Here is a 16,913-nt window from a genome sequence, read left to right on the forward strand (position 1 = left end):
TATAAGATGGATGGCTAGCCTAACATTTACATGATTAGGCCTCACAAATTACACAGAGGTTCTCTTTCAGCATAAAATAAGCTGACTTGGTAAAAAAATTTATTACATGACAGACATGCCCTTTGCAGAGCTTTCAGGAAGAAAAACGAAGGTGTTAAAGATATTATATAATTAAGGAGACGCATCTTGTTCGTAAGACATCATGAGAACAGAATAAAATTAGAGGGTTTGAAGAGCCAGTTTCAGAAAGCAGCAGAATATCTTAAAATAGCCCATATCATAAAACTAGCACTTCAATTAAGAGTCTATGGCAGCTGTTCAGTACAGCTATGTCACATTATTGTCTCACAATTGTAATAAGGACAGAAAAACAGACACAGGCTGATCACCGTCAGGTCACTGAAGGAAGTAAGGAAGTTTGGAGAATATTGGTTCAAAACATAAAACACCAGGTTCTGCATGAATATGGAGTAGATGGGAGGCAGCCTAACAGACAGAGCCAATTTGCAGACTTTGGGAGAAGTAGTTAAAGACAGAAATGGGAAAAAGAAGAAGCCTGGGTGCACACTGCCACATTGCCCTGTGGTTATAAAAGAGAAGCTTGGCACATTATCTTTTGGGAAAATAAAGCCTTGACTGTACATCATCTTTTAGTTGACAGAGATGCAACGACTGTGTTCCCACCCTTCTTCAAGGGTTACAACTTAAGCCTAAATTAGAGGATTCTCAGAGCCTCCAGCTATAACATTTACAGATCTACTCTTGTCCCAGTTTCCAACACAAAAACCAAAGGAGAAGAAAAAGGCGAAGAAAAGAGAGCGTGTAGTCAAGTCAGGCAGACAAGCGGCAAAATCTGGACAACAGTTGTAGACGAACTGGTCTGGCTACCTATGTCTTTGCATTACAGCAGATCAGTGAAGTCCAGCCTAGGTAGCTGGTTTACTCCTTAAGCAAAAGGACAATGAAACAGAGTAGTCACTCCAGGGAAATAACGTACTGTTGCAAAGCAAAGCTACTACATGCGATTACACGCATATCCCTGCAACTCGGAATTCGCTCCTATCTTACAGATGTCAAGACAGTTATTGTTATCGGTGTTAATGGTACATGGGGAAATAGTTTCAAGATGGCACAAGAGCTTTTATGATGCATTTATGATGATCAGAACAGATTGTTTTTTGCTTCTTTTTATATACACTTTATATATCCTTCTCTACAAGCCCTTTAGAACAGCCTATACTGTGGACACTGTAGGCTAAATACTATGTGTTCTCTTTAGGCACTTTAAAAGAGTTAAAAAGACTCAAAGCACTGAAGGCAATGAACAATAAACTCAATTTACAATGATTTCCCCTGACATATCAGCATAGTCAAAACCACCAGCCACAAGTAATTACAATAAAGCAATGAAATAAAAACACGAATGGTACAGGAAAGGCCTCACCCAGTTCTGGGCTGTAATTATAGCAAGGATATTCCGTTGATTTCTGGGAAGGTTCATCCTTAAAATGAATTGGGAACTCTAAAAGGCTGCCACTGTTACTTGAGCAAACAGGAAACTAGAGTTTGACTCTTGTGCCTGCTCTTGTGTGGCAGGGTTATGCATCGTTTCTACTCCCAAACGGAGGGAGACCAGGACCTGATCTCACGGGCTGATAACTCATGGCCACACAAGCAGGGTTTTGCAACCAGGAACCACATTGGAACAACCACAGCTTCCTACGTGGTCCAGACTTAGGGGGGGGGGTGAGGTGGGGACTGGTCTATTAGTCTGTGAAACATTACGAATATCACACAACCATTGCACAGAGGAGAGCAGTTCTGCAACAAATGAATGCTAAAGCAAGCAGGGGGTCCACAGTAATCAAGGAAGTGGGAATAATTATTTGAGGGCTGGTACACATTAGGGAATATTAAGAGCTATTTAATCACTGAGGCTGCAAAGCAGAGTGCTCGATAGAGTATAATAGGCCAAGTGGATGTATTTCGTTTAGGCTGATTGAAATGATGAATGAAGTCTCTGTAATCACTCCCAGCCATCAACAACAGATCTGACCAAGCTAAACTGTTTTAACCAATAGCAGTGATGCTTAATGAACGCGTCTAAACCACGTTAGTTACTAAAATCATTATTTTAAGAGCCAGATTTATAACTAAATCAACTATGTATTTCTAAATACAAAATAAACTAAATCAAATGTATTTCACGAATCACAAATCTGTGCATTTATGGACATGGCGTAGACTGAGCCATCTCTTCATTAAGGCAGGAAATGCCCACGCACCTAACAATCAGGAACCCTCAGGAGATTTGGAAACACACATGCACAAAATGGTGGGCAGAAAACATACACAACAAGCACTACTAAGAATTATTTTAGCAGTAAACATGCTGAACACTAGTTACTCTTAGGAACACTTAAGAAGTTTCACAACACAATTAGGTAGAGCCAATAACAGCCATATCAAAAATTAAAAAGGAGTATTTTTCAAGCTGTTGAAATGGTGAACTTTCCAGTAAACTACTGATAACTCCCAACAGGAACTTAAGCTCAGTAACTTTGGAAATATTCCAAAATGTACTTTTTATGGAAAGTTTGGGAACTTATTACTTGGGATTTTTTTAGAATGTATTGGAATTAATAGGAAATATTGGATACTTTAAAGAAACTTTATCATACACCATAATCAATGTATAGTTTTTTGTCAACAGCAGATATGAAGGTATAACAATACAAATAATTTTACCATGGAAATAAACAGGTAATTATGGGAATTAACAGAAATTAATGGAAATAAAATGGGAATATTCGAAGAAACATATACACATATAGTGTGTATGAATACACTGGAGCATAATCTTGGCAAAAATAATTATATATGATACAAAAACAGTTGAATAGCAAAGCTGCTCCTCAATCCCAGGCACGTTACACACTGAAGGGCTATTGAGACCACACCCCCTACATGCACTGTTCATTCCTCCATTACATGTACAGCATGTCCAGATGCTTGTCCAGATGATTTCTAGAAACCTGACACTCACCACTACTGAAAGCACACATTTAGATTCCTGTTAATTCCCACCTTAAATTTCCTGTACTTTTGCAATCCTACTTCCTCCTAATGAAGAAAGCAACTGCCCATGAAGATGTTAATGAAGCTTGGTGTGATGCTATGCGATCCAGTTACCTTTTCAATCTCCAAAGCTTTGTTTGCGATTGCATGTGCCCGACGCTCTTCTGGACTCTGTCCAGCCTCCTCCTTCACTTTCATCGCCTCGACCTGCTCCACTTTGGACCCTGCCATCTCCTCCTGTAACAGCAACATTTACTGTGTCAGCCAAAGATTGAAATTCCCAAAAGCATTAGGGCTTTGAAAAAAATCATATGGAACTTGGTGAGTACAGTCAAATAGGTACGACATGGAAACGTCACTTTTCACATGCATGTTTAGCTAAAATCACTTTAGACTAAGCTCAATATACATAAACTACAAATGTGCATTCTATGAAGCAAAAAGGTTGCATAGCTTAAAGAGTCCACCCCAGACACTCGACAGGCTGTTGCTGATGTGGTCACTGGAGTAAAGTGGTTGCTATGATGTGGCTAGGTGGATGCTATAGTACCTGAAGTGGTGATTATAGTGTTGCTAGGTGGTTGCTAAGTGTCCCTGAGTTGCTATGGTACCTCAAGTGATAGCTATGGTATTACTAAGTGGTTGTTGTGGCTGTTGCTATGTTGTTGCTAGGTGGTTGATATGCAGTTGCTATGGTATCTCAGGTAGCTGCCTGGTGTTGCATGGTGTTGACACTGCTGATCTCAAATACTGCAGGATGAGATACACTTCAAATATCCAGCAGAAAAAATAAGAACAAAAATGAAGGAAAGTAAGCATATAAATCATATAATGTAGTTTATTTTTTTAAAACTTTTAAAAAACAACAATAAAAATGAAATATCAAATGAAAGCAAAAGTCAACAATGCTAGGTAGTTACTCTATCCTATTACTTTCTGGTGTAAGCAAGGCTTAGTAATAAAATGCTACTGTTGTCATTTAACAGAGAGGCCAGTAAATGGTAACAGAACAACAGATACAAAATGAAACTTAATTTAATTTTAATTTAACTTAATTTAAACTTAACAAATGCTCAGTGGTTTTACAATAGTGATTAAAACCATCTCTCTTAAACCAGGAATAGATCCTTAAGCTATGATTAAAGCTTGTGCACACAAAAGCACACTGTTTACTACGAAAGGCAAACAGTCTAAAACATAAGTTGTCTTATGGCTTATTAAACAAGATAAAGAAAGGACTACTACTTAAATGTCACCACTGACACCATACTGGTGTTTACTAGAGCAATAACCGCTAAATATTTATGGTATCTATAAGGACTGATTTGTATCCTCTGCCTAAAACATTTCCATCGTGATGAACTTACAATCTACTAATGTCAGGCAGAAAATGCAGGGTTATATCAAAAATTAAAAAGGTGTTAAAGTAGTGAACTTTCCAGTAAACTACTTTTAACTTTCCATGGGAACTTAAGCTCGGTAACTTTGAAAATATTCCAAAACGTAAACATTCCATTTAAATTTTGGGAACTTATTACTTAGGAATGTATTGAAATTATTAGGAAATATTGGATACTTCAAAAGAATCATACACTATCATCAATGTACTGTTTTTTGTCAACAGCAGACATGAAGGCATAACAATACAAATAAATCTACCATGGAAATAAACGGGGAACTACCGGGAATTAATGGGCAGAAAATCCAGGGTTAGACTGAAAGTTAACTAGATAAGTAAAAAATCTTTCATCATGAGACAGGCCCCAGGTCAGGCCCCAAGTATGGCTAATCTAACACTGCAAAAATAACTAAAAGGAATCTGGGCTGAGTTTCATGCGAGTGTGGAAATCTGTTTTTATGGAAGTGTTAAGCAATACCTTTGTTTCTAATACTGAGCTGTGTGGGGATCCGTCTCGAGATTCAGCAGTGCGGCAGCTGGGTGGTCTCTCTTTTTCTATGCAAAGAGAAAGCAGGAGAGCAAGAGAATGAAAGAGCAAGATTTGTGTAAACTAGGAGAAGCAATTTGTCATGAACTTTAAATACATCCACATCTGAAATACAGATTGCCAAGGAAGCGCTCCAAAAGAATATTAGAGCCATCTTCATATAATTCAGTTTTGAAAGTGTGACCCAATTTCAATGCAATGCAGCTGAGCTTTCAGTCAAGTCAGTGAGAAAACAGGAAAAAAAGGGAGGGAGCATAAGACAAATAGGCTGTATATGTTTTGTCCTCCCAGTGGAGATCTTGCACAATAGCTGTCAACCAGTTGAACAGTCAAGACCCGAAATATTGTGCTCTCAGGGCTCCAATGTCTATAAACAGCAAACATAAAAGCTTTTTTTTCAAAAAAATATCCAATGGCATTAAAAACATGCTTGGTTGACTATTTCTCTCCTTAAGAACAGCACCAGCATAAGCCTAGACATTGGAAATCATTTTCATGTATTGACTGTGTATCATCAGAAGGTGCAATATCATTGACCACAACTGTTGGAATTATGTCAGTTCTATTCTGATTGTCTCGCCACACGTCCATGCAGTCTGAGGAAAACACTATTAAAACCAGTGGCCCTTTGTATGCTGTGATGACAAGCCTTTAAGGGCAGGACATACACTGTGTGCAGAATTATTAGGCAAATGAGTATTTTGATCACATCATCCTTTTTATACATGTTGTCCTACTCCAAGGCTTGAAAGCCAACTACCAATCAAGTAAATCAGGTGATGTGCATCTCTGTAATGAGAAGGGGTGTGGTCTAATGACACCCTATATAAGGTGTGCTTAATTATTAGGCAACTTCCTTTCCTTGTCAATAAAAAGAATCCTCTCAAATACAACTTGCCTAATAATTCTGCACAAACTGTACAGTGTGTGCAGAATTATTAGGCAAGTTGTATTTGAGAGGATTCTTTTTATTATTGAACAACAACTATGTTCTCAATCAACCCAAAAGACTCAAAAATATCAAAGCTTAATATTTTTGGAAGTTGGAGTGGGTTATTTTTAGATTTGGCTATCTTAGGAGGATATCTGTTTGTGCAGGTAACTATTACTGTGCAGAATTATTAGGCAACTTAATAAAAAACAAATATAGACCCATCTCACTTGTTTATTTTCACCAGGTAACATTTAGAAATAAACATTTCTGACATTCAAAAACAAAACAAAAAACAAATCAGTGACCAATATAGCCAACTTTCTTTACAATGACACTCAAAAGCCTTCCATCCATAGATTCTGTCAGTTGCTTGATCTGTTTATGATCAACATTGCGTGCAGCAGACACCACAGCCTCCCAGACACTGTTCAGAGAGGTGTACTGTTTTCCCTCCCTGTAGATCTCACATTTCATGAGGGGCCGCAGGTTCTCTATGGGGTTCAGATCAGGTGAACAAGGGGGCCATGTCATAATTTTTTCTTCTTTTAGACCCTTACTGGCCAGCCACGCTGTGGAGTATTTGGATGCATGTGATGGAGCATTGTCCTGCATGAAAATCATGTTTTTCTTGAACGATACCGACTTCTTTCTGTACCACTGCTTGAAGAAGGTGTCTTCCAGAAACTGGCAGTAGGTCTGGGAGTTGAGCTTCACTCCATCCTCAACCCGAAAAGGTCCCACAAGATCATCTTTGATGATACCAGCCCATACCAGTACCCCACCTCCACCTTGCTGGCGTCTGAGTCGGAGTGGAGCTCTCTGCCCTTTACTGATCCAGCCTCGGGCCCATCCATCTGGCCCATCAAGAGTCACTCACATTTCATCAGTCCATAAAACCTTAGAAAAATCAGTCTTAAGATATTTCTTGTCCCAGTCTTGACGTTTTATCTTATGTTTCTTGTTCAAAGGTGGTCGTTTTTCAGCCTTCCTTACCTTGGCCATGTCCCTGACTATCGCACACCTTGTGCTTTTTGATACTCCAGTAACGTTGCAGCTCTGAAATATGGTGGCAAATGGCATCTTGGCAGCTTCACGCTTGATTTTCCTCAATTCATGGGAAGTTATTTTGCGCCTTTTTTTTCCAACACGTTACTTGCGACCCTGTTGGCTATTTGCCATGAAACACTTGATTGTTCTGTGATCACACTTCAAAAGTTTGGCAATTTCAAGACTGCTGCATCCCTCTGCAAGACATCTCACAATTTTTGACTTTTCAGAGTCCGTCAAATCTCTCTTCTGACCCATTTTGCCAAAGGAAAGGAAGTTGCCTAATAATTAAGCACACCTTATATAGGGTGTTGATGTCATTAGACCACACCCCTTCTCATTACAGAGATGCACATCACCTGATTTACTTGATTGGTAGTTGGCTTTCAAGCCTATAGAGCTTGGAGTAGGACAACATGTATAAAAAGGATGATGTGATCAAAATACTCATTTGCCTAATAATTCTGCACACAGTGTGTATATACTGGATATCCAGCAGCACCATTGTGAAAATCTTCTGCTCTGGTGATGGTCAGTTTGCATGTTAATTAAATGGTCTTTTCCTGTCAAAGTAGGCAGTTCCTGAACATACCCAACAATAGGAGAAACGCACCAGATCCTCTCAAGATAAGCAGGGCAGGGGTACTCCAGGGTTGGGATCCATAAGCTTCAGCAAGTAAAGATATCACCACCTAGACTGCCCTTCTAGACCATATGAATCAGTCAGTCACATACTACCACACTAGCAAGAACATCTAATGGGAACTGGGATCACAAATCCCATAACCTTGTGGCACAGGCAAGTTTGGTCACCTTGTTTCTCAGGGTACATCAGTGCAGACTCATCCTAAGCATATCCAAGAGGGTGCTGGAAAGAGAAAATCTTCTGGCTTTAGAGAAAGAGACATTCTGCAGAGAATTAATGTGAAAGTCTACATGCATTCTGGATCACATAGGTTAGGAGGACATAGGTTCTCTGCCTACTTTGATGTGTTGGTTAATTAGCAGGCCAGCAGGACACGAGAGGGGTGATGGGGTAACAGACCAACATCTGTTTGCTGGTGCTTTTATAGCCTCATCAAAAGAAGGGCTCAAGATTCTGGCAAAATGCAAAGTGACTCTGGTAGACTGGGGCCTCTGGTGAGTCAACTCTCTTAACAGCACATAAATATCCTCTTTTAAAAAACCTAGTCTGAGTAAGACTTTGAAATGGTGACTCCAGTTTCAAAAAGCGGAAGGATCATATTAAAACTGCCATGACGAGAGCTGCGGTTTTAGATCACTACAAATCTACATTACTTTTTGCTTTGATCCACGATCACAGTTTTCCAATGATTGTATCAACAGGTTTGATGCTGCACTTCAGATTCTGATCCATAGCAAATATAAAATGTCAATATCAAGAATGTCAAAGGATGTTCAAAAGACTGTACACACACACACGCCAAGAAATCTTCATCCAACTCAAAACCCAAGAAAATGTTTTTCTGCTTATAAACACAAATGCATAAATGTATATAATGTATAATATATATAATGTATAATATATATATATATATATATATATATATAAATGTAGAACTGTTTCGATGAGTAAAGAGTAAAAAATAACACTGAAGTTATGACAAGCATTTATCACCGCAATAATCCAGCTATTTGCCATCATTTCTATTGGCTAACCCACCACGCCTTCATATGGTGAACAAGAAGTGTTTAGTGGATTTGAACAATATTTAAAGCCAGTCCAAACAAGAACTTACAAGTCACACTTGAAAATAAGCACTACAGTTTTACATTTAAGATCCATACCGTCTCATTCTGCAACATTTCAAAACCGAAAAATGTGCGCAATTTTAAACCATTCATTTACTGAATGTTAAATCGTCAGACAACAACTGCAAACGTTAAACTGCTCTGTATCAGGAGGGATGTACTAGATAGACACAGAACAGAGACCCAACACATCAGATGTCAGAATTTTTAAATACTGTCCTCATTTTAAGAAACCATCACAATTTTAAAATTGTTACTGTGGTATACGGGTTTACTGTTATATGCATTGACCCACAGTTGCCTCTTTAACAGTTGGACATTTTTTTTTAAATAAGCCAGTTAATTCTTAACAATTCTGTTTGTTCGTTACTAAACACATCTATATTGGAATTAAAACCACAGTTTTCTTTCTCTAATAACTAAACACCCTATAGCACTGAAATATATGGAGTGTGTAAAGGCAACTCTGAACACCTTATTACAGTGAAATCACAGTAAATAATGAAAAAAGATTGTAAAGAATTTTGCAACTATACCCTTCAAAATCTTTTACACATGAATGTCGTGAAAAGCCTTCAAACTGCTCTAATAGCTAGAAGGCAGGGTTGAAGGACAAGCAGAACGACTTAAAGGTGCTGCAAGCCAGAGATATCTATCAGACCCGAAGACATGCTGTTTCTGGAACACCTAGGTTAACATGCATGTACTCGCGCGCGCGCGCACACACACGCACACACGCGCGCACACACACACACACACACACAAACACACACAAACACACACACACACACACACACACACACACACACACACACACACACACACACACCCCTTAAATCAGGTAGAAAGATTCACCTCAATACATCATGCCTCACTTTTAAGTGATTAAAGTCAAAGTGCTGCCTGCAATCTCCATACACATACATATAAACACAGACACTTCTCGCAGTCAGAGGCTGTGAAAATGAAGCCTTCCTGGCTAGTGCTGTCTAGGATGTACAGTTGCAAGAAAATGTAAGTGAACCCTTTGGAAGTACCTCCATTGATCACTAAAAGTGTTCTGATTGTTATCCAAGTCACAATTATAGTCAAACACAATCTACCACACACAAACAGCTGTGCTTCGCATGTCTTTCATTGAGCACATTCAGTAAACAGTCACAGCGCAGTCTAAAAGTAAGTGAACCCTTGAATTTACTAACATGTAAATTCCCTATTTGGCAGCATTTATCTCCACCAAATGTTCTGGTAGCTGAAAGGACATTTACACAACATCTAGGAGGAATTTTGGACCATTTTTATTTGCAAATATGTCTTAGATCATGTCTGGGATGACTTGTGTGTACAACCCAATTTAGATCATGCCACAGCATATTGACAGTGTTATGTTCAGGACTGTCATCATCATCTTTCAACCATTCATTTATTAATTTACTTATGTCATTGTCTTGTGTCAATGTCACCCAACGTGTCTTCAGCTTGGGATCCTGGACTGCTGCCCTTGCACTCTTATATAAAATGTTTTGAAGCACCTTTGAATTTATTGGTACCTCAATGATTGCAAGGCATCCAGGCCCTGAGGCAGCAAAGCAGCTCCAAAACAAGGTGCTCCCTCCACCATGCTTCACAGTTGGGATAAGGTTTTGGTGGTGGTGTTGTGCTTTTTTTCCCCCAGCACTTTTGTCATTATCAGTTCATGTTTTTTAGAAGTGCTGTGTATCTCCACATCCATGTGGTTTTTTTAGCAGCAACTTTCTTCTCCATGTCGTCTCCATCTCCATGAACTTTCTATACTTTACTATTAATAGTAATAGTCTTTCTAATGGTGAACGAAAAAAAACAAAGGTTTCTACCATTTGTGGAGTTTTCAGTAGGTCTTCTACTTGTTTTCAGAGTAGGTCTTTGACTTGTGGCCTGTTGTGCTTTTGGAGAGATTATTACAGGACATCCAGTAATAGAAAGAGTAGCAATACTCCTGACTTGACTCAATTTGTAGACAATTTGTCTAACCGTGTACTGACGTACAAGCAGATCTTTAGCAATGCTTTTCATGTCTTTTGAAAGTTCTTTGTAACAAGACATGGTTCACACAAACCAAGACTATTTAATGAGAAAAGCACATGGGAAAGACCAGATTTCCAGTCTCAATTACTTACAATACAAGACATGAACAGTACAACTGTTTGTGTGTTATCCGTTTAGTTAGACTGTATTTGTTGATATCTAAACTTAAAGGTTCTCTTAAACTTTATCAACTCTGTGGAGGTTTTAAAAAACAAACAAATATAACAAATATCCCAAGGATTGCTTAACAACTTATAAGGTTGGTATTACTCCGAAGTAGGATTTTAGTCAGTTACGGCTGCTATTCAATGGGTGAAAGCAGTAACTTTCTTGCTCTTACTCAGAGTGCTGGAAATGACGAGAGAACATCTAAATGTTCCACCTAAGCTTTATAATCTTCTTGAAGGTTTTAAAAGGTTGCTAGCACGACTATCTCAAGGATTGATTAACAGATTAGACACTGGTCTTACTTGGAGCACTGTTGAGATTGTAACTATTCTTGCAAAAGCTTGTCTGAAGTGTTAGATCTTAGGATGTTATAAGTAACAGCACTTTTTATCCCAATTGTGTGAGTAATTGTCTTTCTGTGAAATATATTGCTTTAATATTTTTTTACATTTTCATTGTGAATTTTTATTGTGAACTATCTTTATAATTATTTTTTTTATAATTTTTTTATAATTATATATTTTTTATCTGAAAAGCACTTTGAATGACCACAGTGTATGAAAGGTGCTATATAAATAAACATGACATGCCTATTGTGATTTTCCCAGGTAAAATTGTGATTTTGCACAGTAATACCTGAGAGGAAAAAAACAGGCATATGAATGAGAACAAGGTGCAGTGTGGTAGTTTACTCCCTCGATGCTGTAGCCGTGGCGGTTACAGCTCCTCATTCCAGCCATGTACAGCTTAACCTCCTTTTAAAAGTCAAAAGCCTTCATCAGGCTTGGCTGGCTGGGCTGCAGCAGGGTGATTAGACATGCTTGCTCAGGTTTCTGATGCCATGACCATGTCTAGCGAACCACAGAGCTCTGAAAGCTCTATTGCTCCACACCATGGCTAAAGGCAGAAGGCAAGAGGAAATGGCTATAAAAAAATAGCTTTTAAATAAAAGAGCTGCTTCACTTCAGTTTAGCACCAACATACGAGTTTGAAAATATGGCAGACAGATCTGGAACACTCTGTGCAAGTGCAATATGGAGAAATGATCATAAAGTTCATATTTAAGCTAAATGAAACCTTGGCTAATAATTTCACTGTTGCACTTTTGGCAAAAACCTCTTTGCAAGAAATAGTTTTCAGCTTGGAAAAACATCTTGCAAAATGGGGTAGTCAGATCTCAGACTAGTTTAAATGATGGATCCAATGCTAAGGTAATTAGCATAAGCAAAGGTGAGCAGGTCAGAATGGAATGATATTTGCTCCTATTTACACACTCGTGCTGCATTTGAATAACTTGTGTTCACATCTGTTTAGGTGTTGTCTAGTCATCAGCATGTGTATCAGTAGCCCAGCAAGTACCAACGTTAGGTGAACATAAGTCTTTTTAATAATACTACACTGTGCCCATAGTTCAATTCAATTTACAAAACTGGTTTAGAGATTCTAAATTGTCATTAGCTTTGGAGAAAAACTGTATTCAGTTCTACTGTATTCAGAGTCTAAAGCTGGGAGTCTGGAGAACTGCACTATTCCACTGTGGTCTCTAAATAAATTTTAAACATAAAATAATATTGCATTATAATATACAGAAATTATTATATAATATATGAGTTATAATAAGAATAACAATTATACAATTATTAGTTCTTAATTACTTACTACATTTCAACATTTCAAAAACCACCCCCCGTTTATGTGGCCTGCATAAAGGTTCAGGTCAGTTTTATTCTGTTCAATGTCACAACAAAGAGACAGAAGCTTAAAGCAGGCTAGAAATCTCTGACCTTGGTGGAAGGGAGTCTTCTTGGGCTGGCTAGGCTGAGGGTAGTTGCTCTTGCTGTACTCAGGAGAGTAGCTGCGGCTGGAGCGAGTACGGGAGGAGGGGGGCACCTCTCTTTTTGGTGGAGAACAATCCCGAGCAGGAGAGAAAGGAGCTTTCCGCTTCAGGCTCTCACGCTCACCCCTTTAACAGCGGCATTAAATGAGGTGTACAAATACAAATTATCAGGTAATAGCAAAATCTGATGAAGTGGTCAATAATTACTATTGGCTTCTAAATGGACAAATGCCAAAATGTCTGAGAAAACAAAGGTGCCCATATTTGTCACTGTACAGTGTACACTGTATACCAAAAAAAAAAAAAGGCTGATACCCAAATACTAGCCTAAACCTAGACCAATTGGCATGATTTGTCACTTACTACATATGCAGTCAAATCAGTCAAGATATGTTTGGTATCTGATTTACTTATATTTAAGTTTATAATAGGATATGCTATGCTAAAGTTGCTAACAACCTCTGCAATTAGACTGTATCCAATCTAATCTCTGTAAACACATGCTCACAAACGTCTTTCAACAAGCTCAAAACGCATCCAGATTTGGGCAGGGAAATATGACTGTGTTTTATAGTACTATGAATTTTGTTATTGTAATACACAATATTGGGGGTATTGTGCTTAATAACACTGATCAACCCCACGTGTTATTACAAACAGTGTAACTAGACTGCTTAATTAAATAAAGTGCAGCAGCTGTTGAATAAAACTCACTGTTCTCTGAATAGGAGAGTATCCAAATAGTAGTTTTCAAGAACCTGTTGCTACTGACGTATTTAGTGTATGATCACATGTATTGTGCATCATGAAAATGATCGGATTACAGTTATTCTACCATATCACCCAGCCCTAATCCAGATCTTTGTTTGTTTTGCATGTTAGGATGCAGTATGACTGACTTTAGTCTGAAAAAAACACAATTTGTGAACCAAATAAATTAACATTATGGCAGTGTATTTATTAAGAGATCGGTCACAGTTCAAATCCAGTGTATGTTAGTCATGTTAGCCTAGCAACTCCTGTTTTAAAATAATAAAAGTGTTCAAACACTCCAAACACTAATTTTTTCATAAATAATGTACATGTTCTTTAGTGTACCTTGGATTCATAGTGCCATATGTATCGCTGTTGTCTCCTCTGAGGGGTAAACTCATTAGTGCCCGTGGAGAGGCTCTTCGACCCCTGGAACTGGGTTGTGAGGTCCCTCTGCTACTGCTCCTAAAAAATGGTAAATTATACTGAAGATATAAAAAAAGGGAAAGAAAATATACTCAAGAGCTGTACAAGCCATACAATCCATCAAATGTTATTATTAAAATATAAAAAAAAATATTAGATTGCATTAATTAAGTAAAGATTGATTGTGTGGGTCAGTTATAGTACTAAGTACTACCATATTACATGTCATATGGGTAGAAATTATAAACATGTCTGACTAAACTCATTCTCTGTCAGTGTATATATTTTGCCTAATTCAACATGTTGAGTGATATAGCCTTTGCCTCTTTAATCCAAATAGTTTTTCACTGTGATTCTTCATACTGAAAGCTGGATTATCCATTCAGAGCTTTGTACATTGTACATTTCCTCCTGTGGATGCAAGGCTGCCAATGTGCTGCTATGAAGGTCTTGATTGTGGCTTTACCAAAAGCAGACCCTACCTAGCAGAAAAGGTCTAGTCCTGACAGAGCTGCATGTAAGTAAGACGGAAAGAGTTATTAGGGCTCTGCCACTGCTACTCTTAGGTCTAATTCAGGTTAAGCAGAGGGCAATGGAGAAAACGATCCCTGCATCTTTCCTACTTTTAATTTAATTGTTTATTTTAGGAGTTAGCCCCTGGCTTTTCAAGTCTGCAGTTGGAGCCTGCTGGGCTAGAGGTCAGTGACACTGCAAAATGACCTCCTGACATCTATACCTTTTGGGGAAAAGGCCACATAGTCACACTGTGGCTCCAGTCTCATTGAATGTGACACAAAGGCAGTAAATGATAAAGTCAAGGCCTATGACTAGCATCTACACTTGTTATAAAGTTTTTTAAAAGTTAGAGCAGTGGAACAGATTTTGAATTCTGTCATTAAATAACAGGCTGGGAAACTGATTCAGTCATTCAGGGTAACAATAGAAGCCACATGATCAACCTTCAACCAGGATTTCGAAGATTTCCCCTCAAATTATTTGCATTCTGTCATATCTGCTGCAACAGCTGTAAAGCAAAGTGCTTGCTTTAGTGAGCTCATTGTCTGCTGATGCCTTTGATTCGGCAGCCTGATTAGCGGTGGCTATACGACGTGCCGTAAGGCTGTAACACCGCAATGAAGGTATAAATGGCACCTGGTTTCCACGACCTGTGGCTGAACTCAGACCACAAACTAAACAAAGAGCGGGCTTAACGTGGCTAAGGACTTTAATGACCTAGGGCCTGGCTGAAACTATCCAGACACCATCCACCATTTGCTGCCCAGAGCCAACTTGATTCAGTCACACTGAATAAATAGAAGCTAAATGCTTCAGTGACCTGTTCAGCCAGAAGCTTTGGTAGCCCAGCACTAAAAGTCCATTTTTTTTTTCTCTCTCTCTTTTAGGGCCTTACAAGAGAACCAACATTTGAGAACAGAAGAAACTGTGACAGAAGTCTTCTAAACATTCACAAAACAAAACTCTTTTTTTTTCTCTTCACAATCTGTTCCTGTGCATGCATTCACTTAACTACTTTTATAAAAATATCAAACTAAAATCCAGGACAGGAATTGTGACAGGAATGTAACAAAACTACTATAGCATTATATGTAGGTGTCTTCAATTCAGAGAAGAGAATTCTGTAGAAATTGTGCTTTAATTCAGCAAAGAGTGTCTGATCACCGTTTTACAATGTTTACATTATTCCTTGGTCATCTTCTTATTACACATTCACCTTGAAATAACTAAAAACAAGTTATAACAAGTTGTTATACTTAGAACTAAAAAAAAAAATTATGAATGGAATTTTATATAAAGATTTATGACCATGCTCTGTGATAAATATGAAAAAACAGAGAAAGATTGGCTCATCCTTTGCAGTTCTGCTAACCTTTTTTATGTCTCCCTTTTGAAAAAATAAATAAAAAAAGAAAGCTGAATTTGAGGTGGAGCTATTTTTCTAGCTTATTTTCATTCTAAAGTAATCTGCTGCTCCATTCATTGCTTGATTGTTGGTGTTTCTCAAGTAAGTTTCTCTAGTAAGGAAATTGGTGGGATTCTCTTTTCAGTTGTATTCAGTAATGGTATTAAGCAAATACACACCTAAGTGGTACACCTAACAACGGTATACTGCTGCAACACCAGTCTGATTATGATATATGATATGATATGATTGTTATGATACTTTTTTTAACGCTCTTAATATGTATACTACACAGATCAGATCAATAATACTTTTCTTTAAGAAGTGCACCATAACACCCTAACAAAATAAACCCTGCTAATCACAACCTCTAGAATGTATAACTAATTTATTAGAGGCTCAATCAAAGGCCCTCTTACCAAAGGCCGACCATGTTGATGTTTTTATTTATTTCTGACAGATTTCCGCAAAAGGGGATACATAAGAGACCATTGGAAGAGACTAGGGGGGTGTAATGGGATACAGTCCTAAATTCCCACATTAGGTTTCAAATTCATGTTTTTATGCATATTGAAACCATTACACTCTTTAACACCCATTAATCACCATACATCACACACACACACACCACTAAACAAATAAAACATACTTATTTGTCGAACACAGGCTATTTGAGTGGGCTGAAAAGTAGAGTTTTGAGATTTTGAGAAAGTGCACATGCTTTCACCGACGTACAGTTTCTCTGTACTTTTTCCATCCCTGGGCAGCAAGTCTCGCCTCAGCACTGGTGCCTGACACTTTGCATGATCCAACCTACTGCTTAAACATGGCCTGACATGTGGAGTTCTGTTATTTGCAGTGTCAGTGGGTGCAGAGACAGCAAGACAGGTGTGGGTGCGTTTGTGTGCGCAGCTCTGTCCTGCCGTGAGGATGAAATGGGAACTTCAAACAAGAGATCAGTACAGT

At 38.2% G+C, this 16,913-nt stretch overlaps 1 protein-coding gene across 2 annotated transcripts in view; it reads right to left on the reverse strand.

The window, feature by feature from the left end:
• The window catches only part of LOC140548995 (uncharacterized), a 29,623-nt gene that overhangs the window by 907 nt on the left and 11,803 nt on the right, over window positions 1-16,913 (reverse strand). For both annotated transcript variants that reach the window (XM_072672179.1, XM_072672178.1), the window contains exons 6-9: window positions 13,946-14,065; window positions 12,795-12,973; window positions 4,956-5,032; window positions 3,193-3,315 (exon numbers count right to left, since the gene is read on the reverse strand). In XM_072672179.1, coding sequence (XP_072528280.1) covers window positions 3,193-3,315; window positions 4,956-5,032; window positions 12,795-12,973; window positions 13,946-14,065 — 499 coding nt within the window. The remainder of the gene's footprint in view (window positions 1-3,192; window positions 3,316-4,955; window positions 5,033-12,794; window positions 12,974-13,945; window positions 14,066-16,913) is intronic.

Source organism: Salminus brasiliensis, chromosome 2 (assembly GCF_030463535.1).
Source record: "Salminus brasiliensis chromosome 2, fSalBra1.hap2, whole genome shotgun sequence".
Classification (NCBI taxonomy): Eukaryota; Metazoa; Chordata; class Actinopteri; order Characiformes; family Bryconidae; genus Salminus; species Salminus brasiliensis.